Source organism: Centroberyx affinis, unplaced genomic scaffold (genome assembly GCF_046629955.1).
Source record: "Centroberyx affinis isolate AG114_WGS23_722 - 3 ecotype Tasmania unplaced genomic scaffold, CSIRO-AGI_Caff_v1 ptg004433l_1, whole genome shotgun sequence".
Taxonomy (NCBI): Eukaryota; Metazoa; Chordata; class Actinopteri; order Beryciformes; family Berycidae; genus Centroberyx; species Centroberyx affinis.
The window spans coordinates 104,206-126,689 of record NW_027282107.1 but is presented as its reverse complement, the minus strand read 5'-3'; the positions used below and the strand labels follow the sequence as shown (position 1 = coordinate 126,689).

The window sequence follows — 22,484 nt, the reverse complement described above, 5'->3', positions numbered from 1 at the left end:
TTCAATCAGCAGGCCATGATGACATCAGTTATTCTCTGATGAATATCTGCAGGTGTCAAGCTGTTGAAATCCTCTAAAAATGTATGAAAACTAGTCACTCACTCACCTTAAAGCTGCAAAAGTACACAGATCCTTAAACATACATATCTTTATCTCTGTCCTTCCATATTCTGGAAAAGCAGCACAATTCGGAGCAATTTGATTAATCATTCCATTCTATATGATCATCAGTATTGATTTAGAAGCAACTATCTCACAGATACGGCTGTCCTGCAACTGCCTTATGAAATTCATTCTCACAAGAGTTTTTCATCGAGAAAACATGCAGCTTCACAATGGCTTGACTGAACAATTTGTAACTGCATGCAGTGATTTTGGGCCCTCTCTAATTCAGCCAACAGTAATTATAGCTGCAGCATCCTTTTCATTGCTTCCTATTCTTCTTCCTGTTCCAACTTGATCTACAACTGAAGTAAATGCTACTTTTGAAAAAAAAAAAAAATGTCCAGATAGTTCAAACTAAATTAAATACACTTGTAAAAACTCTCTTTCATCAGCCAAATTCTCCTAGAGTCAACAGTTAAGACTGATGAAACTTGTAGCTGCACCCACCTAGTTTGCATGAAAAGGGCATTTGCTCATCAAGATGAATGTTTTACAGAAGAGGTTTGTTAGGTTAGTCGGCTAAATAATGTCTCAACCAAACATGCTATGCATCCTAAACATAAATGGGACCTGATAAAATGTGTGAGGAGAAATACCTTCATCACTCCCCATTGGTTATTGGCTGGAAACTCATCTTTTCAAGATGTTTCTCATGTTACCTTTTCTCACTGAATCATATCTCCTCTCCTCAACTCACTCTACTTGCTCTCAAAAATCCCACCTTCACCTGAGCTTTGATTTCTATTTCTTGTCATAATACTTACATGATTATTGTCTGTTCACAGGAATATTGTCAGGGCACTATGGCTCTCACCTTTGCGATCCTTACTATTTGTTGCTTATTGTTGGTGATCTAGGTATTGAAGCTTATTCTACTGTTGCATTCATTGTAACTCAAAATATAAGAGCATTATCTGAATGTCCAAGATGCAAATATTAATGTAAATGTAAACAGCATCAGCCCAAGAACTGAGCCCACACTACACAAAATGAATAATAAAGCAGAAGGAACATAATCACCAATGGACTCTGACAACTTTCTGTTCATCAGTTTAGATGAGAACCAGTCTGGAAAACTTGCTGCAATCTGCATTCATCGTCAGATCATTAAAAAACGATAGTTACAGATAGTTATAGTGTTTACAAAAACCAGACTGGAATTTTTTAAAATATGGTATTTCTCTTTGAACACATCTAGGCATTACTTTGATACCACATCCTACAATTAGGGATAATTTAGAAAAAGGTTTATTAGTTATTAAGGACTGATGGATCAAGGGAGATTTTTCTCCGGAGAGGCTAAACACTCATAGTCAGAAATGCAACCAGTGGAGAGAATGCTATTCACAATATAGAACAAGCTAGTGGCTATAGCCTCCATATCCTCTTTGAGGAACTTCATTACATAACATCTCATTATATGATACAGTATCCAAAAGGTCATGCAGTGAAATTGATGGTGTCTCAAGAAGTCCAATGGGTCTCATGTATCACTGATGCATATGTATACTGTATATATGTCTTTCCATGCAAAGTTTAGTAGTGATAAAATACACTATACTATATACTATATTTATACCATGGTCTGGTTGAATACTCGATTCTGATTGGCTGCAGGGTGTCCATTAATTCCTGTTATACCATGGTCTGGTTGAATACTTGATTCTGATTGGCTGCAGGGTGTCCATTAAGTAAGGGATCCAAGCGGAGCGGATCCTAGCTGAGCCAAAGGGTTCTATGAGCTGAGTGGACTAGAAATATCTCCTGTTGCCAAGTCGTATCTAAGGGTCGTCCTATTTACTGGAGTAGTGAACAACGTTTCCATTGCATAAGAACCTTATGGGATGGTAATGATTGTTCCAGGTATTAGTCAAACTCTCAGGTGTTACCAGGGAAACTGAGTTATGGCTTGTGAAAAACTGGCTTGTGAAAAAAGGAATTAATGGACTCCGCGGAAGCAACCTGGCCTCCCCGTCTTACATTAATTCCTGATAATGGACAATGGATCTTGAAAAGAATGCCTTATCCCATGTAGGATATGGGATAAGGCAGGGCTGAATATAGGCAGACTGATCCACATAATATGCCAATGCACCTGTCTTCACCACTGTTGGCTTATTCACAGCTGGCTAATTTAGAGGTCATTACTATCTTCAAATACTGATACTATTCAGTGTTAAACACTGTTTCAACAAGCCATGGATTGACCTACATCTTACAATGATATCTATATCGATATCTATTTTAATATTTAAAATGAGAAATTAACCAGCTGGCGAGAGAGAAAAAATTATGTGCTGCCTTATAAGCACTAACTGTTATATAAGATACTGTACATGTATTTTATACAGGTGGTCCAATGCTCCCGCATGCAGTGTTGCTACTTCATTTAGATAACATAACTCAAACCCTCTGTTGAGAACTGGAAGAAATTCAACAACTAAAGCTAAATTACTTTTCAACAATGAATTAAATCCTATAACATTTGCACCATATATTTATGTGTAATGACATGCAATTATTGCTTTGGCACTGTTGGAATACTTGGAGGGAAATTGCATTTAGGGGTCATGCTGTTTTTGGGGACCTTGATAGTGATGGTGTGCTTACTGTAGATGTGTGTTTGCTGATGTGTGTTATTCATTATGCCAATTAATCCATCCAAATAATATCTTGTTTTTGGCATGAATATTATTCAAAATGATCAACGTTTTAGTCAGTGAAATCTTTGGTTGATTAAGTTTGCTGCTATGTTATTTCTATTTTCTTGGCAGAACTGAATGATGCGAATGAAAAGTTGAATGCTAAAAAGGCCATGGAACATTTCAACAACCATTTATGACTAATGGCAGGAGTTAGCCTTCTCTATTATTGTCTACAGAAACAAGCCAGGCTGGCCTCCATCATTAATCCAAATTATGCTGAAATATCTTTGCTAGACTAAGAAAACACCTCTAACCTGACTGAAAAGATGAAATAGACTATAATTCTCTTACATCCTTCATACTCCCAGTGGTATTCCAGTCATAATGTGACCACAAGCCATTACTGATTGCTGTGATGTTTGTTCATGATCAACAACGGAGGCAGATTAAGAGTTATGTCGATATAGCTAGTATAAATCTAAAAAACATAACTCATAATTAGTCTAATACCAAATTAACAATTAACTTGTTTTCTGTATGACATTACAGGTACTCAACATTAAAGGGGAAGCTTACATGGAAAAACCACTGGAGTGAAATTAACACAGGTCTCTGCCATTCTCACACTGAGTACACTTTGACTTTATAATGACTAATAACAGTTTGATCAGGCATATCACTCTCTGTTTTCATAATTGGAGATGCTGCAGTATAGCCTGACAGAACTCGAAACTAATTTCATCAAGTCAACATGAGCTTAACTGCATACTAAATATCTTTGGCGGTGAGCATGGGTGGATAATCTTTTGTAGATGGTGGTGCCAGAAAGTATTACTGACTGCAATCCCCTGTAATGGTATCAATACTGTCCATTTCCCATCCATACTACAATGACTCAAGTGACAGTGGCATTAACTACTGTTATTTGGAAAAAGAATACATTTGCTACATTTCAGTAGTTAGAATAGCCTAGGCATTTTGGCATTTGTTACTTTTTGTTAAGTGATACAATGGTCATTACACCTTTAATATGCCAAGTGTTACGTCAGCGTAGTGATACCTGTGTGGATTAATTTGCACTTGAACAGTAAAGCAACCTAAACTGTGGTTCAACTCATCATTTTATTGCTATTAGTGTAAGAGAAGAAACACAACAACGATCCCTGTGATGATCTTAGAAAATATAGGTATGGGGATTAACTATCTTAATTAGTATAGTGGGCAAAAACTAGTGGAAATGGAACATGATGTTGCAGATTATCTTTAATATTTGTTTCAAACTAATACAATTGCTATGCCTTGATAAATAAGGCATAGTAAAAAAAAAAAAAAAAAAAAGAAAACAACACACAGCACCAGACACTTGGGGCTAGAAACAGTATTCATCTCTTGATGTTAAGCTTGATTTTTCTTAAATATCCTCCAAGTAGTCCATTATATAAAATTGAACATAGTCTAGGCTACTCTAGAAATGGTCAAGCTGCTGACACCCCCTTAAGGTGTAAACCTAGAATTGCCCCTGGTTAAAACCCAAGCTGTTGCCTTCTGAACCCAATTAATTAATGAATTAATTAATCTAATAGTAGTGTAACAGTATAGCTATATAGGTAATATAGATAACATAGTTACTGTATATAGATAGTATAGTTCTATTTTTTTATTCTTTTTTTTTATTTTTTTTTTTTTTATTTCAATTTTTACATGCTACTCGGGTGTTTTTAAATTACACTGCCTGTATTTTGTAATTAATTTTGATTATGTTAAAAAATCAGTAAGAAAACTTGGACAGGAAAAAGGAACAAAACCGGAAACACGTGTGCGCCTACGTCATTTTCAGAGAAAACAACAAAAACAAATCGCCGTCTTGCAACATCTGCTTTGTTGTTTTTCACCCTGTCAAGCCTGTTTACTTTTTAGAAAACCTCGAAATCTTGTTCAGCCTTCGTGTTCATGGTAAAACTGGACATATTCCGTTATTTCAAAGCAAAGACAGGACGCCTGTTGTATTTATACCGCTTTCATCTGGTGCTAGTGTTAGCCCACACTGACGCTAATGTTAACTGAAGTTAGCTAACCGTACGACGGAATTGCCCAAATGTTATCTGATACGTCTACAAGGAAATTAAGTTTTTGCATTTTCCATAGGTACTCCTTATGATCCCGTTGAAGCTGTAGTTTGCCGACAACAGCACGGTGGTTTCGTAGCCATGGCTCAGCAGAGAGGAGTCAACAGTCTGCAGTTCAACCAGGACCAGAGTAAGATGATAACGTGTTAAGCTAACTAAAGCCGTCATGTAAACAGATATGATGTCTTTTGAAACGGTGCTTAGACATAGTTAAATTTCGTAATCGTCGTCATTCCTCTTTTCCTTTCTTCTATCACTTTTCGTCAATCACTAGGTTGCTTCTGTTGTGCTATGGAGACTGGGGTCAGGATCTACAATGTGGAACCTCTGATGGAGAAGGGACACCTGGGTGAGTGGACTTAAAGCCTTGCTGTCAGACTTTCACATGTATGTATATGCTAGCTAAATGTTAAACTCTGCTTGGTGTGTGTGTGTTTCCAGACCATGAGCAGGTGGGCAGTGTGGCCCAGTGCTCCATGCTGCATCGATCCAACCTGTTGGCTGTAGTTGGAGGAGGAGTCAATCCCAAGTTCTCAGAAATATCTGGTGAGTGAGTTAAAACATTTATAATCATCTTCCCGTTCTCCACTTTATGACATATTACATTTCCAGGGTTCTACTGTGTGAGTAAAATGCATGTATGGACTTAAAATAGGCCTATTTATAACACAGTCGTGTCAAATAGTACTATAACGCTATGTGTGAATGCAGCCTTAAGACCGACCAGTCACATGCCAATGAAGAAACGCAACTATTTTGATGAGGCGTGATGTAAAAGTTACTTTGAGTGATGACTGCACATGCCGCCTGAGTTGTCTTTTGAACTTGTCATATAGTAGTAAGCACTCTCGCTCTTAGTAAGCTAGTTTGCCACATGTCGTATACTGCATCGCGGCGACAACGAAGGACAGCTTAGACATAAATCCAACTTAAGATAGCAACATCCTTTGTGGTGTGATGATTGGGCAGAGAGCAGACAGACTCCATTACAAGTGAACTGGCTGCTAGTGTTTGAGTGGCATGATACCTCTCGTACAGACATCTTGAGATTGTGTGAGATTGTTTACGTCAATCTGTTGACTGATGGGAAGACAAACTACAGTTTGGTCTGACAGTAGAGACCGCAGCATTCCCATGAGTGTCTTTAGGCTAATAGTTGATGTAATTAGCTTCATTGTTGCAGTGCAGTATCATAACATATCAAGGAGTAGAGATGCAGGCTGAATTACAAGAACTGCTGGGACAAGGCCCTATGAGTTGAATAACTATCAGAATTTATTCCTAGTGCTTTATGATCTTCTTGACAACATATTTCAGGACTTGAGATAACATTGATAACCAACAACCAAAGGGAAATTGTTTTGTTCACTGTGTATAAAATATTATAAGTTCTCTGATTTGCAGTTTGGAACACCTCTCTGTAGGAGGGGTGTAGGTTTCAAATCTAGTTGTGCTCCTAGATTTTGCTTTTTCCAGATTAGGTGCACCGGTAAAAAGCTTACTGTAGAACCCTGATGTCTCTAATTTCAGTGCTGGTCTGGGATGATGCTCGAGAGGCACGGGATCCCAAGGACAAGCTGGTGCTGGAGTTTACCTTTACCAAGCCTGTTCTAGCTGTCCGTATGAGGCATGACAAGTAAGTGGTGCCACATGCTCCCCTTGCCATATGTATCGGTGCATCCACGTGAAATTATAATTCTTGTTAACGTTTTTGTTTCTTTCAGGATCATCATTGTTTTAAAAAACAGGATCTACGTGTACAGTTTTCCAGAGAACCCTGTCAAACTTTTTGAGTTTGATACCAGAGACAACCCCAAAGGTAGTATATTCACATCTCTTCTTGTGTATTTTTCCACCATGGACTACTGTTCAACTTTTTTGAATAGTGTATATTTAACTCTTCCTTCCAGGACTGTGTGATTTGTGTCCTAGTCTGGAGAAACAGCTGCTTGTCTTTCCCGGCCATAAATGTGGCAGTCTGCAGCTGGTTGTAAGTTACGCAGAAACACATTGTATCAAATCGGAAGTGGTAGTAATGCTTCAAACGACAGGTAATGTTCAAATATATTCTGTCACTTTGTTGTATTCTCAAGGACTTGTCCAACACCAAGCCTGGCACATCATCTGCCCCGTTCACTATCAACGCCCACCAGAGTGAGATAGCCTGCGTGGCGCTGAACCAACCAGGCAGTGTGGCAGCATCGGCCTCCCGCAAAGGAACACTTATCCGCCTGTTTGACACAACAACTAGAGACAAGCTGGTGGAGCTACGCAGGGGAACTGACCCGGCTACTCTATACTGGTGTGTGTGTGTGTGTGTGTATGTCAAAACTCAAAGAAAGGCAAAATTCAAGTATTGAACATTAGTTTAAGCTCTGACAGTCCTGTCTGCTTTGTTTATTCTTTCCAGCATCAACTTCAGCCACGACTCCTCGTTCCTGTGCGCCTCCAGTGACAAGGGCACAGTACACATCTTCGCACTGAAAGACACCAAACTCAACCGACGCTCTGCGTAAGACTAGCCTCTCTTGAAATCCTTTTTTTTTTTCCATGAGCCGTTCTTAAGGATTCTGTTAATGAATCTGCCTTTTTTATCCCTAAAACAACCTTTTCCCTTCCTCCCACAGATTGGCTCGTGTTGGGAAGGTGGGCCCTGTGATCGGTCAGTACGTGGACAGCCAGTGGTCATTGGCCAGCTTCACTGTGCCAGCTGAGTGTGCCTGTATTTGTGCATTCGGGAAGAACACATCCAAGAATGTCAACTCTGTCATTGGTGAGGGGAAGTAGTTAGTCTAAAAGTACATAATATTAGATTTTTCTTAAAATTAGCCATATTCAAGCTTTGGTATTTATCATATGATATTGCACTGTCATCAGTCCCAAGTAGGTGAGGTGGTTGACTGGTGGGCTTGTCATCTGTGTGATATATTCATTAGTGATGTATGTTTTGTGTGACTAAGCTAACCCATTTTATAGTGCTGGCTCGATCAGAGTACTAAAAATACAGTGTTTGCTATCTCAAGTTCCTTTTGACTCAGAGGTTTGTGTAGAATCTTTTTCTCTTTTCCCTTCTGTAGCCATCTGTGTGGATGGGACGTTCCATAAGTACGTGTTCACCCCTGATGGAAACTGCAACCGGGAAGCCTTTGACGTTTACTTGGATATATGCGATGATGATGACTTCTGAGACCAGGTCAAGAAAGAAGAGGCGGGCAAAGTTTATAAAAAAAAAACAATGGAAGGGCAAAGAGGTAAAAATGAGGAAACATGACAAGGACAATTCTGATAAATGAAAATGGCTGAGTTAATGATTATTGTTCCAGTCTGGAGACAGACTAGGAAGGTGGCTATTCAAAGAGAATCAGAAATGTGTATAGGAACACACAGAAGTTTATGCTGGGGCCTGTTTTGTAAAGTGTTTTGTGTTTGTAATCAATTGTATCTATGTAGAAAAGTGGATATAAATACAATTTTCTATTAGCCTACAACTTTTTGTCATCTTGATTCTGAGTGGTAGATGTGTAAATCCCCTTATTAGATGACACAACACATAATGCTACTTTGGGTTAGGGTTAGGGATAGGCTAAATCATTTACTGTAAGTAGAAGAGTTTAATACAGTCAGTTCTGAGTTAATTATACCTTCAGTCAATGCTTCAGGAAAAAAATATCAAGTTCAATTTTGCTGCTATGCTTTTACACCTGAAGGTATCCTTGGGCCCTATAAAACCTTGAACTGAAAGAACAATATAACCGAAGTCGAAAAGATCATCATTTTGACTCATTCTGTAAAATATGTGTGTAATAATGCCACAAATGATCAAAGTCGTGTGCACAGTTTTTTTTTATTCACTACCGTTTCACTGTGAGAGTCATATTATATGAAGCACAGGGAAACTTCTCTTCCGTCAGCTCACTGGGATTCTTTGGGCTGCAGACCGAGGAGAAAACTGCATGTTAATAGTCTCTCAAGGACACAAAGTTACCATCTAGAAAGTGTTTCCATTAAGCCTTCCATCAACAGCATACAGTTTTCCAGTCTCTTAAATGAACTACTGTCTTCAGTGAAAAGCATACGTGATGTGTGTCACCTGGCCCCTTACCTTTCCGGGGACGCGGCTCTTTGCTCTCATCTTGTTGACTTGAGATTCAGCGTTGTCAGCCCGCTCCTCAGCCTCCTCCAAGTCGTGCTGAACCTTCCTACACTTAGTCAAGTAGATATTGGCTTGTTCGTCCTGCAGGACAGAGTGACAGAGCGTCATGATTATTATGGAGAATATAATCAGAATTAAACAAAATGATATACCAATACAACCCATATACGCACCGCTTCCTCAGCCTGCCTCTTGTACGCCTTCACCTTAAGCTGCAGCTTGTCTACAAGATCTTGAAGTCTAGCCATGTTCTTTTTATCCTCCTCATTCTGGGGTAAAGAACATATATTAACAGAGTGGAAATAGCAGTTACGAAAAAATCATCTTCGAAGCAATTATTTTGCAATCAGAACCATTTAAGGACATATACGTTATTAAGTACAAAAGAAAATGCACTGAGAAGCAATTTTCTCAATCACTGAGATAGTGATCAACTTGCTATAGAAAACAGTGAATGCCAATAAGCCTTTTCCTATTTGTTTTGCTGTACGTCAGTTGTTGCCCTTACCTGGTAGGAGAGCTCTTTGATTCTGCGTTCGTACTTGCGGACCCCTTTAATTGCATCTCCCCCTTTCTTCTGCTCTGCTTCTAGCTCCCCTTCCAGCTCATGCACCTGCACAGGAGAGATACAAGTTGAGGCACAAACGCATAACTATCAATGAAAAAGTGAAAGAAAATGAAAGGATTCTTAAAAATATAAGATCTGATCATCCAAGGTAAAATAAAGTGATCAGAGTGACCGGCTGCACAATATACATTGCTCCATGGATATTTTATTTTACCCTAGCTTCCAGTTTCTGGAGCTGTTTCTTGCCACCCTTCATGGCCAGGCTCTCTGCTTCATCCAAACGATGTTGCAGGTCCTTGACTGTGACTTCTAGGTTCCTCTTCATCCTCTCCAGGTGAGCATTAGTGTCCTGTTCCTTCTTCAGCTCCTCAGCCATCATGGCTGCCTGCAACAGTACCAGACAAGTATGTGAGATGTACAGTACATCTCACCAAGTCAAACTGGTGAACTACATATGCATATAATCTGATTGTAACTCATTTACGTGATCTGCTTACATCAGTGATGGCCTTCTTGGCCTTCTCCTCAGCATTTCTGGCCTCCTGGACATAGTCATCCATTTCGCCTTGTATCACCACCAGGTCAGACTCCAACTTTTTCTTGTTATTCAGAAGGCTTGTGTTCTGGACAAGGAAAAGCAATGATATTCGTGTCCTGTGTGTGTGTGTGTGTGTGTGTTTGTTTTTCATGCAGGCCTGCATTTACACTTACTTGGGAATGTAGCAGTCCCACTCTCTCACTGGCATCCCCTAGTTCCTGTTCAGCCACTTTGCGGCCTCTCTCCGTTTGCTCTAGCCCTGCCCTCAGCTCCTCAATCTCAGCCGTCATCAAACCATTCCTCCGCTCCACTATGCCAGCCTGCTCCTTCGTGTCCTCTGATGCACAGATAGCATCATCAAGGTGCAGCTGGGCATCCTAAAAGTTTGGAGGGAAGCATATAAGAAATCCTGGATCGGTTTAATGTATTCACTATGGAGAAGAGTTATTAACCCTCTCTTTTTCCGTTACCTTGAGCTGTCCCTGGACATTCCTCAGCTGCTTCTGGGCCTCAGCAGCTTGCCGGTTGGCATGGTTCAGCTGAACCTCCATCTCATTCAGGTCTCCCTCCATCTTCTTCTTGATTCTCAGGGCATCATTCCTGCTCCTGACTTCAGCATCCAGAGTGCTCTGCATGGATTCAATGATTCTCTGACTGTTCCTCTTGATCTGCACCATCTCCTCCTCCTTCTCTGCCAGCTTCCTGTCAACCTCACTTTTAACCTGGTTCAGCTCCAGCTGGGCACGCAGAATCTTGGATTCTTCATGTTCCAGTGTTCCCTAGATAGAAACCATCAGACATCATTGTACACTTAAAGCAGCACTTACAAGGTAGAATAAAACAAATACAGTTGAGGAGCTAGTTAAATATAGTGCAATTATGTACCTCAGCCTCCTCCAGAGCAGTCTGGATCTCTACTTTTTCTGCCTCTATAGATTTCTTCGCTTTCTCCAGCTCATGGAGGCTCTTGCCACTCTCTCCGATTTGCTCAGTCAGATCAGAGATCTCCTCTGCATTTCAAGAAAATTGTGGAACACAATTAAAAATAAAGCAATGAAGACTAATGTAAATTCTTGGCTGTCATTGAACTCACGTTGCAGGTTCTTGCTCTCTTTCTTTATGGTCTCCAGCTGATCCAGGGCCTCTTCAAAACAGTTCTTCATTTTGAAGAGCTCAGTACTGAGAGATCGAGTTTCCTTCTGCGCTCCTTCCAGCTCAGCCTGACTCTCCTCATACTTCTGCTTCCACTCAGCAAGGATCTAGTTGAATCAATGTGATTTTTGTCAGTGTCTTCAGAGCTGCTTTGAAAAGTCTGAATAAAATCTAGTTATTATTCTGAATAGTTTTAGAGTCATATTCTGATGAGGCTTACTTTATCAAAGTTCCTTTGCTTTTTATCCAGGTTGGCAGCCATGGCATTAGCTCTCTCCAAATCAATCATCAGGTCTTCCACCTACAGTAACATTTACATTCATAGTCACATACCACAATTTACACTCACATTTGCATTTTTTTTTTATCAAACATATTAATATAAATGTGTCTTCCTGTCTATCTATATTCACATTATATTGAACCACAGATAATTGATTATAGGAATAATCTCTAAGAAGAGTAAGGGATATAAGAGACTATGACCTCTCCCTGCAGTCTCTGCTTTGTCTTCTCTAGAGATGCACACTTAGCATTCACTGCCTCAATCTGTTCCTCAGCCTCCTGCAGTCGCTGGGCCAATTTCTTCCTGCAGGACAGAGAAAATGGGTTTTAGCACTTTCTTTTGAGTGAACATGTAAAAAGCCTATGATATCTACAGTAATTACTTGGCATCTTCAAGTTCCTCAGTGCGCTGGATAGCATCAGTCTCATATTTGGTCCTCCACTGGGCCACCTCATTGTTGGCCTTGGACATTCCCCGCTGCAGCTCAGCCTTGGCCTCCTGCTCCTCTTCAAACTGTTCCCTCAGCAGGTCACAGTCATGGCGGGAAGACTGGACACTATGGGCCAGAGCATTCTTAGCCTGATAGAAGAAATAAGACATCAGTGTGTGAAGAATCAAGACAGACAAGGAAACAAAGTATTTACGCTGAAGACACTGATAAATTACCTTGACCTCCTCCTCAATATGCTTCCTCAGTTCATCAACCTGTTGAGTGAAGGCCTGCTTGCCTCTGGTCAGTTGAGACACCAAAGATTCCTTCTCTTCAAGCTGACGACTATACTCACCTAAATGGTATAGATACTCAGTTAAAGCATGAATACTACACTGTCTTGGAGAATTTTAATGTTTCTTTATTTTGTTCCTCTCTATGCCTAATATTGTAGCACTTTTCCAAGGGAGTATGAACATTTTGGTTTGGTCATTGTTTTTTAATTACCATTCTCAGTCATGAGCCTGGCTCTTTGAGCGGTCATGTCATTGATCTGCCGAAGGTTCTCATCATTCGTAGCCTTCAGCTCATTCAACTGGTCCTCCAAAGTGCGGCACATCTTCTCCAGGTTGCTCTGCAAGGAGACATAGTATCAAATACTTCCCTCTTAATCCCAGTGAATTGAGATATGTCATGATTTATTAGCCACGCAGAAATCTATCCCACACCTTGGCCTTGGCCACAGCCTCCATGTTGCTAGAGAGGTCATCAATCTCCATCTTGTACTCGCTTTTCTCCTTCTCAAGCTTTTGCTTGACACGCTGGAGGTTGTCAATCTGCTCACCAAGTTCTGCCACACTGTCAGAGTGCTTCTTTCTCAGGGCTACTGCTGTAGCTTCATGGTGTAAGGTTGATTCCTCCAGATCGCGACGCAGCTTCTGGAACTCAGCCTCACGTTTCTTGTTCATCTCAATCTGAACAGCTGTTGCTCCACCAGCCTCCTCCAGCCTTTCGCTGATCTCGTCAAGTTCCCTGGTAAGATCAGCTCTCTGCTTCTCAACCTTGGCGCGAGCAACGCGTTCAGCCTCAATCTCCTCCTCCAGCTCTTCAGTGTGGGCCTGTAGCAAGGCAAAATATCTCAATTAATGTATGATATCAATATATCTTTATCACTAATAATTGTAAGTAAACAGTAGATAAAGTGGGCCTTGTGAAGAAAAAGTGTTGCCACTGTCAGGAGATTAATATTTTACATAGTCTATTTATGTATTTAATAATTGTATTATACTTCATGTAGAGTGTGCAAATACATTATGGAAATTGTACAGAGACTGCATTGTACCTGGAGTTCCTTGATCTTTTTCTGCAGTTGAACTCCCATAGACTGCTCATCATCTATCTTACTGAACAGCTCGCTGGTCTCAAAGTCTTTCCTGATCAATATCATATGGATAAACAGCAGGCATTAGTTCAACAGATTGAAAGTGAATGTAAGAAATATCAAAAATATAACAGCATTTCCTCTTTCCTACTTCTTGAGTTTGTCGTCAGACTGCTGTTTGTCATTCTCCAGATCCATTATGGACTCCTGGGCCAGTTTCAGATCACCTTCCAGCTTTCTCTTGGCTCTCTCAGTATCCATGCGGACCTTCTTCTCTTGCTCCAGAGAGCCTTCCAGCTAAGAAATAAAAAACCCATATTTAGATAATATTAATTTACAATAGATATATTTACAATAACTACAATATGTAACATTATGCAATGCAGTTTTTTTCAACCCATGAATATACATCAATTTCAGCCTCATGTAATAAACTTAAAATGGAACATCCCATTCATTAGGATGGAGGTAGGAATGTTTCTATTTAGTTCTATTTTCTATTTTGGCTTTACTCACATCATCTACTTGCTGCTCCAGCTTGGTCTTGGCCTTGGTCAGAGAATTGCATTTGTCCTCTTCTGCTTGCAGGTCATCAAGAGTCTGCTGACGCGCCTCTTGGAGGGCTTTCTTTTCCTTAGACAGCTTAGAGATGCTCTCATCCTGAGTTGCCATCTCTTCAGTCAGATTTTTAACCTGAATTCAAGGATAAAAAGGAATTACAATAAATGACAAACATCAGGAGAGTGATAGGAAAGAAGGGGGAGAGAGTAAAAGATGGAGGGAGACAAAAAACATGTGAGAGGGGGTTGATATGCTACAGTTGTAATGGTACGATATGTAACTTTACACCTTATTTTCTGTGGCATGTTTCTCCTTCTCCACTTTAGCCAGGGAGAGCTCCAAGTCATCAATGTCCCTCTTCAGCTCAGAGCATTCATCCTCCAGTTTTCTCTTCTTAGCAGTCAGCTCACCATTGACTTCTTCCTCATCCTCCAGTCTCTCAGTTGCCTCTTTGAGTTTGGCCTCGAGCTGAATTTTGCTCTTAATCAATCCTTCACACCTCTCCTCGGCATCAGTCAGATTTTCTGATTCCTTGGAGAAAAAGAGAAAAAATTGGTGACTGAAATCTCAAGAAAAATAATTACTCAATATTTTTTTGTGTAAATGTGGGGTTGGGTGGGTGGGGAATGAATTAGTGAGTACTCACAGATGCAATTTGGAGCTGGAGTTCATTATTTTCCTGCAGCACTGTCACCAACTTCTCCTCCAGTTCCTTCTTACGCGCTTCTGCCTTGGCCAAGTTTGCTTTGAATTTTTCAAAGTCTTCTTTCATGTTAGACAGCTCCTTCTCAGTCTCAGCACTCTTTAGCATGGGCTTGATCTTGTAGTACACCTTCATCCATGGCCAGTGTTTCACATTCATAAACGACCGGATGTTATACTGGATGGTTATGATAGATTCTCTAAACGGAAGAGAGGAGCAGGGTGAGGATTGCACCTTTTTTTTTTAACAAGATGAAACCAAATACTATTTACAGACAACACATATAATCACCTCTATCAAGATTTAAAAAAGCTGAGACACTATCCTTTACCTCCTTTCCATCATCGTCTCTAACTCCTTCCTCTTGAGGTATCCACGACTCAGAGCCTGAATCATGGACACCAGGGAAGCCAGTCTCTCATCTCTCATCTCCTCTAGCACACCCAGAAGACCAGCCTTAAAGAACACCTGAGAAACCACAACAGTTTGTCAACAACAAAATACAGGAACAATAGAGACAGTAGAGATATCCATCACTGACTCACCTTAGTATGCCCAAATTTGTACTGCTCGTGATCGACATCAATTGACCCAAGTAGCTTCTCAGAAGCCTTCTTGTTGTCAATGAACTGGCCCTCCGGGATGACACTAGCATTCAGTACTTTGTACCTAAATTAAGAGAATGTCAACATAGAGTGAGGTTTTGTTATGATATTTAGGAACTGAACTGTTTAAAGGTCTGGAAATGGTTACAAGTTCAATGGCTGCTTGAAATATTATAATTACATTGACACTGTCCCAATTTTTTATATTGCTCCATGAACAGTCAAAACTTTCTACTGCTTAGCTTACATGGCACATTATGAGCAATTCCAAACTAACACTTATTTATTAAGTTTTGGTTTAAGATAACAACCTTGTTTGTCATTCTCCAGGTCCAGATTGAGCCTTTCATGCATTTACTGTAAAAGGCTTGGATAATAAATTGCAAGAGCGGGAGTTTATTTATTATCCAAGACTTCAGCATTTCTCCAACACACCTGTGCAAGGATCTGGATTCTTTTCTTGTTTTCTAGTTTTTGAAATGCATTTTGTGCATGTGTGTCCATTAGTGAGTGTGTACCTTTGCTTGAAGTCAGCATAAAGAATTCTGCCGGGGAAGCCCTTTGTACAGATCCTGATACCCTCCAGCACGCCATTACACCTCAGCTGGTGGATAACCAGGTGGTTGTCCATCAGACCTGGAGATGAATCAATCAATAAAACAAGCAATTACAAATTGAAAAATAGTTATATACAACCTATAGTTCTTTGGTAGTCTCTATAACCTGGAGTCTTGGACTCGTTGGGGATCAAACAGCGCACAAAGTGAGGGTGGGTACTCCTCAGGTTGGTCATCAGCTTGCCCAGGTTCTCCTATAAGGAGAGGGGGAAGTGAGCAAATAAAAAGGTAGAGAGCCTTTCACAGTTCATATTCAAACTTGCAGGAAGAGTGTCAGTAAACTTACTCTGAACTGAGAGGACACAGTCTGCATGGAACCTCCCTTCTTCTTGCCACCCTTCTTGCTTCCACCAGACTCTGCTCCCAGAAAACAATATAATCTCATTGGATCTCTTGCATTAATAGAAAGGTGGCATTATGTGGATGGATGCTTTTAGTATTTTGACAAGATTTAAGATAGCTTTATTTAATTTGGCAAGGGCTTCCTCAGAGCAGTTTAATATTGAAAATTCCGCTGAGATGGCATAGTTGCTGTTAATTAGTTCATTTGTAATGTAATATAGAGACACCATTAGTCTTTGATTTTACCTTCAGCAGGACCAGCAGCATAGAGATGAGACAACAGTTTACATGAAGACTTCTGGTAGAGCTGCACCACAGATTCATTCAGGGGATCCTTGTTCTTGTCCAACCAGCCTGTGATGGTGTAGTCCACAATGCCAGCATAGTGCACAAGAGAGAAGTGGGCCTCAGCCTTGCCTTTGACAGGCTTGGGTTTCTGGAAGGCATTACTTTTGCCCATATGCTGGTCATAAAGCTTGTTCTTGAAGGTAGTGTCTGAGGCCTTGGGAAACATACACTCTTCTTCAAGGATGGAGAAGATGCCCATTGGCTGACCAAAAACACAAACAGAAACATTCTAGATGTAAGTATGTGAAAGATATGTCCAATAGTACATGTATGTCCAAGTGTTTTAATAGTGGCACTCTTCTTTGTACTGTGATTTAGCAAACACTTTGTGTTCTGGAAACATTGACCCTCCTACTGACTTAACGAATTAATGTTATCCAACATCTGCTACTCGTAAATTGCTAAGATTCTGTCTATTTTACATGTTACTTTGCTCAACCAATGCTCTCAGCCCATCTCAATTGCATACCTTCTCAATAAGCTCAATACAGGAAGCCAAATCCATGCCAAAGTCAATGAACTCCCAGATAATACCCTCCTTCTTGTATTCTTCTTGCTCCAGGACAAACATGTGGTGGTTGAAAAACTGTTGCAGTTTCTCGTTTGTAAAGTTGATGCACAGCTGCTCCATGCTGTTGTACTGTAACAAACGTAAGAAAATTATCACATCTTACAGTATATAGTTTTGATACCATAACCTTTAACAAAGAGAACAGAAACACTCACATTAAAGATCTCAAACCCGGCAATATCAAGCACACCAATGAAGAAGTTTCTTGGCTGCTTAGTGTCCAACATCTGGTTGATACGGATGACCATCCACGAGAACATCCTCTCATAAATGGACTTGGCAAGGGCATTCACTGAGTTGGTCACCTACACAATCATAAAAAAAAACATGATTGCATTGACCACATTTTAAGCATGGATAGGTCTGACCCCTAGCTTCATTGTGGGCCTTTTAGTTCCCTATGAGCTAGAGGCCTTCTGCCTGTCCCTCAGTGTAGACTCAAGACTAAAGGTTAACACACTTTACATCAGGGCCCACAGATGTGGAATGAGCTGCCTGAGGAACTTAGGCTCACAAATTCAGAATCATCTTTTCAATCATTTCTTAAAACACATTTTTGTAGACTTGTTATGTCATTTTAGCCTACTTTTTAAATATTTTAGCTCAATGGGTAGAACATGCCACTAACACTACCAGGATTAGGGGTTGAATTCCCACTGTCTGCCCATGCTACAACTGTATGCACTTATGGTACTGTAAGGTGCTTTGGATAGTGTCCAATAATAGTCTTGTGTTGTTTCGGATTTTAATTCATTTTACATATTTTTAGCCACTTTTTCTTTGAATACTTACCAATTTTATGACCTTGTAATGTATTTAACTATTCTTGTTTATGTCGAGCACCTTGTAAACTTAGGTTAAGTACTATATAAATAAAGTTTATTATTATTATTGTTATTATTAGTAGTAGTAGTAGTAATACTAGTAATATTTCTTATTATTAGTAGTAATGTTATACAAGTGAACAGAGAGATGCTTGTTTGGTGACTGTTGCTGTAAAGTCTCACCTGAGGAACTGTCTGTCCCTTAGTGACAAACTCATTTCCAACCTTCACTCGAGGGTAGCACACACTCTTCAGCATCTCAGCCGAGTTCAGGCCAAGAAGATAAGCAATTTTGTCAGCCACTAGAAAGAAAAAGAATATATAGTTCGTAAAACCATAACCTAAGTTTAGCATGTTTTAGGACCACTTGACCACAAGTTTACTTACCTTCTGTGCCATCAGGCTCTGCCTGCTCCTCACGTTGCTTCTGTTTGAACTTCATGTTGCCATGGTGTATCACAGCTCCTGTTAGCTTATAGATGCTGAGCTTCTCTTCTGAATTAAAGCCCAGGATGTCAATGGCAGTCTGAAAAGGATGTATAGATACTCCACGGTTAATGTGTGAAAATCAGCTATATTTTTTTTTTTATCTGAAAATGGTTGAAAATGTTACATATAACTTGCTGAATGAAGGGAAAATGTTAAATTAAGTAATTAATTTCTCTCGTTTTGAGAAGCATTTAGCTCTCGGAGTGGCTCACATCAGTGGCGACCAGCTCCTCCTTGTCATCGATGCTGGCCACAGTGATCTGACCCTGGCTTATCATGGGGAAATCATAGGGGTTGGTTGTGATGAGAGTCATTTCTGTGGAGGAGAGGAAGAAAAATGCCAATTATATCCAGTTCTCAGCTCAACTTTACAGTGTGTTTCTGAACTGCTGGGAACATGAAATCACAATATACAGTACATCTACACAGTAAACGGTCTAGTAGAGATTATAGAAAAGAGATTTCCATTGAAAAAGGCTATAGGTCCAAGCTTAATCCATGTCAGTGAAATAGACTCAAAATCCAACTGCTGAATTTCATATCATCTCCAGAGTGATGAGTTATAACTGTACCAATCAGCTCAGGCATGTGGTTGGTCATCATCTGGTAGAAGATGTGGTAGCCTCTCTCATCCGGAAGTTGAAAAGTCACTCTGGACTTTTCCAGTAGATCTGAAGGAGGAGACGGACACAGGAAGAGAGGATTCAGGCCCCTATTATAGGAATTCAAATTTTCCTCTATTTATACACATACATGGTTAAAAATGTTTAATGAAAACATTGTTTGAGTGGTTAAATTTAAGTTACTGCATTTTCAATAAGAAGATTCAGACCAGCTCCAGTCAACACGTTACAACTGGACTCGGTCCTGATTGGCTTCCCTCAAAAGAATTACTGAAATCGTTACAATGAGGCCAGTTTGCAGCGTTTGAGCTGGAAAGCCTTCACTCAGCAGGTTCACATCATTGGAATTAGAGGAGCTGCTGTTGTCGGCCAATCAGGGTCCAGTGTCGTGACTGTTCTGCCTGTTAAGGCCGAGTACTCAAATTCATTCCATTTAAAAGAATAGTTCACCCCAAAATGAAAATTCACTTATCTACTCATTCTCATGTCAGTCTAAGCGCTGATGAAGTTTTTATGTCCACATAACACACAGCGAGTTAGCTAGTGCAGCTCAATGTCAGCCTGAAGAGGCCCGGAACCAGTTCTTTAGAGTTCCAAAAAGGGAAAAAAACGGACTCCAAACAGCTTCAGTTTCATTTGATTTGGAGAAGGTTGGAAGTTTTGGCTGACATGAGGGTGAGTAGATAAATGACAAAATTTTAATTTTTGGGTGAATTATTCCTTTAACTAATTCAATACAATTTTTATTTGCAAAACATCATGAAGAATATAGTAGATCTGAAAACCAAATCATGAAAAATGCTAAACCTATAAATCATGACTGCTGGTCTATGGCTGTCAGTCTATCTTCAGCAGAAGAGTTGGTTCAAACATACTTACAAGTCTCAATATCAGCACTGGCCAGTTTGCCGCTGGTGCCAAAGTGAATCCTAATGAATTTACCCTGAGGCAGAAAAAATAGGAAGTTATGAATGTAGAGTACCATGAAGTAAAAAAAAAAAAAATCTGATTGTCCTTTATTCTACTCACAAAGCGAGAGGAGTTATCATTCCTCACTGTCTTTGCATTGCCATAAGACTCAAGCAAAGGGTTAGCAGCAATGATCTGATCCTCCAGAGACCCCTGAGGAAGATATATTTTATTAACACTAATTTACTCTTTTTGTGTTCAAAATCAATAGCATCCCATCGACAATAGTAATAATAAGAAATGAGTAAGTTTAGGAGAAATGGCATCTTATAATATATCAAATATCTGGCTGCAACGCACCTGTATTTTGCCAGGAGTTGACTCTTTCTTCTTCTCACCTCCAGATACTGCAACTGTTGCAAAGTACTGGATTACACGCTTGGTGTTGACAGTCTTTCCTGCACCAGACTCTCCACTAGAGCAACAAAAATAAGAGATGTAGTCTTTTTTTTTCAAACTATCTCACAAATAAACACAATATACCAGACTTTGAATATGAATATGAGGTACTATACAACTTACGTAATCAAGACAGACTGGTTCTCCCTATCTGCAAGCAAAAATACATATTTCTCATCTCTTGTTCATGCCAATGAATTTGTCATCCATCCATCCATCCATCCATCCATCCATCTCGTACCAGTCAGCATGTTCTGATAGGCATTATCAGACACAGAGTAGATGTGGGGAGGAGCCTCCATGCGCTTCTTCCCTCGATAGGCTGAAACCACCTCCTGGTCGTATACGGGAAGCCACTTGTAAGGGTTCACCGTGGCACAGAACAGGCCAGAGTAGGTCTGAATTCAAAGGTTAGAAGATCAGAGTTAAATAAAGGAATTGCCACTGCACTTTTGTACTCGGATGTTAAATGATTCTACAATTTCATGTAATGTTTTTTCATTATTCTCACATAGATCATCCATGCAGCATAACGCTCTTTGAGGTTATAAAGCACAGAAGCTTCATTGAGGTGGGTCATCATGGCCATGTCCTCAATCTTGTCAAACTTGGGGGGGTTCATGTTGGAGACATCATCCTCTGAGACAGTTCTGGTCTGGAATATAGTAAAGTTCAGTTCATATTCACATCCGCCGATGAGCAATAGAATACCCAGAATAAAAATAAACCATCCATACTCTGTGAAATATTCTGATCACAGAGTTTTGAGTTTTCTTAATTAGCACTGACATACCTCCTCACTATCAAGAAGTTTGACAGTAACTTTCCCCCCGTCCTTCTTCACGATGGTGCCCTTGACATACAGCTCCTTGGGATCGACCACAAAGCAAGCCGTCTTGGCATCAAACGGCCTGCACTGAGCATCAATCCTCTCCTTCTCAGGCTTGCGGAGGTACATGGCCGCCTTGCCATATACAGCCATCTCCGCGTCCGTACTCATGGTTGCGCCTCACTGTGAAATATAGAAAACGCATACAGTATATTTCATGTATTGTCTTGGAATTGCCTTCAATTCCTTGATAAAACAGAATATTCTTTGAATGTGTTTTGTCCTTTTGATAGTTCCAAGTTCCATCATGCTAAGGACATTAGGTAAATTCTGTCAAATGGATTAGGCAAAAAAATCTGAAAGGGAAGCTCACCTTGTGTTCCTCTACCAGCTGACTGTGACACTGTAAAACATGGATCTTATATACAAATACAAAAAAAAAAATTATCTATCCATCTACAATGCACATCTATGCCACCATACCCCAGTGTTTATACCAAGTGAATTACCATTCATAGAGCTGAAAGAATAACTACAATCAAACATGTGAAGCTAATACATGCAGAACTTTCTGCTCTTGTCAATCAGTTAAAAGGCAAATTGTCCTAAAACATCAATCCTCATTTGAAGCATTGCTGGAGCTTGTGTTTAATAGGAAGAAGAAAGAGTCTTACCAAAGGAGATGATCTTCTCAGTCCCTGGGATGTGCAGGTCTGCTCTTATATCTGCGTGAGAGTGCACAGCCCAGCAGAAGTTAAATAAGGGGTCAAGAAAGATTGGAAGTGGAGAGAAGTGCCGGTTCAACACCCCCCCCTCCCCGCCCCTCACACACACACACACCGAACACTAAGCTGCTTTTCCGCACCGCTGATCATCTCTGAATCGAATTTCACTGACTTGGCAGTAAAGAAAATGTCATTAATGAAGACAATATTTGGTAAAGACCATTTTGGAATGGTCAAGTAATTATTGCACTGATATTTTCCATTTGAATTTCATTTGACTCAAAATGACTGTGAATGGTTTTCTTTCAGAATATATTAGAGCCTTCTCTAATTTCGTTGTCAAATTTAGTTATTTCAAGGCCAGAGTAAATGATTCATTTTGATTATGTGGCTGATTCATGCAGTCATTGATTGTATCTTATGGCATCAATTAAC

General features: G+C 40.0%; 2 protein-coding genes across 2 annotated transcripts; one reads left to right on the top strand and one right to left on the bottom strand.

The window, feature by feature from the left end:
- The first annotated feature begins 4,652 nt into the window (after window positions 1–4,652).
- Window positions 4,653–8,245, top strand: wdr45 (WD repeat domain 45). Its single transcript, XM_071544008.1, has 11 exons — window positions 4,653–4,763; window positions 4,956–5,066; window positions 5,211–5,285; window positions 5,378–5,482; window positions 6,467–6,572; window positions 6,661–6,755; window positions 6,847–6,926; window positions 7,030–7,238; window positions 7,347–7,448; window positions 7,564–7,709; window positions 8,014–8,245. The coding sequence occupies exons 2-11, from the start codon at window positions 5,018–5,020 to the stop codon at window positions 8,121–8,123; spliced, it is 1,077 nt and encodes a 358-aa protein (XP_071400109.1). The 5' UTR covers window positions 4,653–4,763; window positions 4,956–5,017; the 3' UTR covers window positions 8,124–8,245.
- Window positions 8,246–8,765: 520 nt separating this feature from the next.
- LOC139665054 (myosin heavy chain, fast skeletal muscle-like) lies at window positions 8,766–21,495 on the bottom strand. Its single transcript, XM_071544007.1, has 40 exons — window positions 21,289–21,495; window positions 21,007–21,150; window positions 20,737–20,893; window positions 20,619–20,646; window positions 20,397–20,511; window positions 20,157–20,249; window positions 20,007–20,070; window positions 19,077–19,175; window positions 18,717–18,820; window positions 18,403–18,541; window positions 18,199–18,317; window positions 17,347–17,496; window positions 17,090–17,260; window positions 16,519–16,822; window positions 16,217–16,290; window positions 16,037–16,124; window positions 15,832–15,949; window positions 15,254–15,377; window positions 15,040–15,176; window positions 14,652–14,907; window positions 14,294–14,536; window positions 13,961–14,137; window positions 13,596–13,741; window positions 13,406–13,496; window positions 12,792–13,181; window positions 12,571–12,697; window positions 12,300–12,418; window positions 12,016–12,212; window positions 11,834–11,936; window positions 11,568–11,648; window positions 11,289–11,454; window positions 11,081–11,205; window positions 10,666–10,974; window positions 10,369–10,572; window positions 10,155–10,280; window positions 9,872–10,042; window positions 9,598–9,702; window positions 9,263–9,358; window positions 9,039–9,170; window positions 8,766–8,866 (listed from the first exon to the last, which is right to left on the bottom strand). Exons 1-40 carry the CDS (start codon window positions 21,493–21,495, stop codon window positions 8,849–8,851), a joined length of 5,817 nt encoding a protein of 1,938 aa, XP_071400108.1. The 3' UTR covers window positions 8,766–8,848.
- Between the last annotated feature and the right edge of the window lie 989 nt (window positions 21,496–22,484).

Coding starts and splice junctions, on each gene's coding strand:
- wdr45 (XM_071544008.1), top strand. CDS start 5,018: ATGGCTCAGCAGAGAGGAGTCAACAGTCTGCAGTTCAACCAGGACCAG. Junction 5,286..5,377: donor GATGGAGAAGGGACACCTGG/GTGAGTGGACTT, acceptor GTGTGTTTCCAG/ACCATGAGCAGGTGGGCAGT. Junction 5,483..6,466: donor CAAGTTCTCAGAAATATCTG/GTGAGTGAGTTA, acceptor CTCTAATTTCAG/TGCTGGTCTGGGATGATGCT.
- LOC139665054 (XM_071544007.1), bottom strand. CDS start 21,495: ATGAGTACGGACGCGGAGATGGCTGTATATGGCAAGGCGGCCATGTAC. Junction 20,894..21,006: donor ATGCTGCATGGATGATCTAT/GTGAGAATAATG, acceptor CTTTGAATTCAG/ACCTACTCTGGCCTGTTCTG. Junction 13,742..13,960: donor TGGAGCAGCAAGTAGATGAT/GTGAGTAAAGCC, acceptor TTTATTTCTTAG/CTGGAAGGCTCTCTGGAGCA.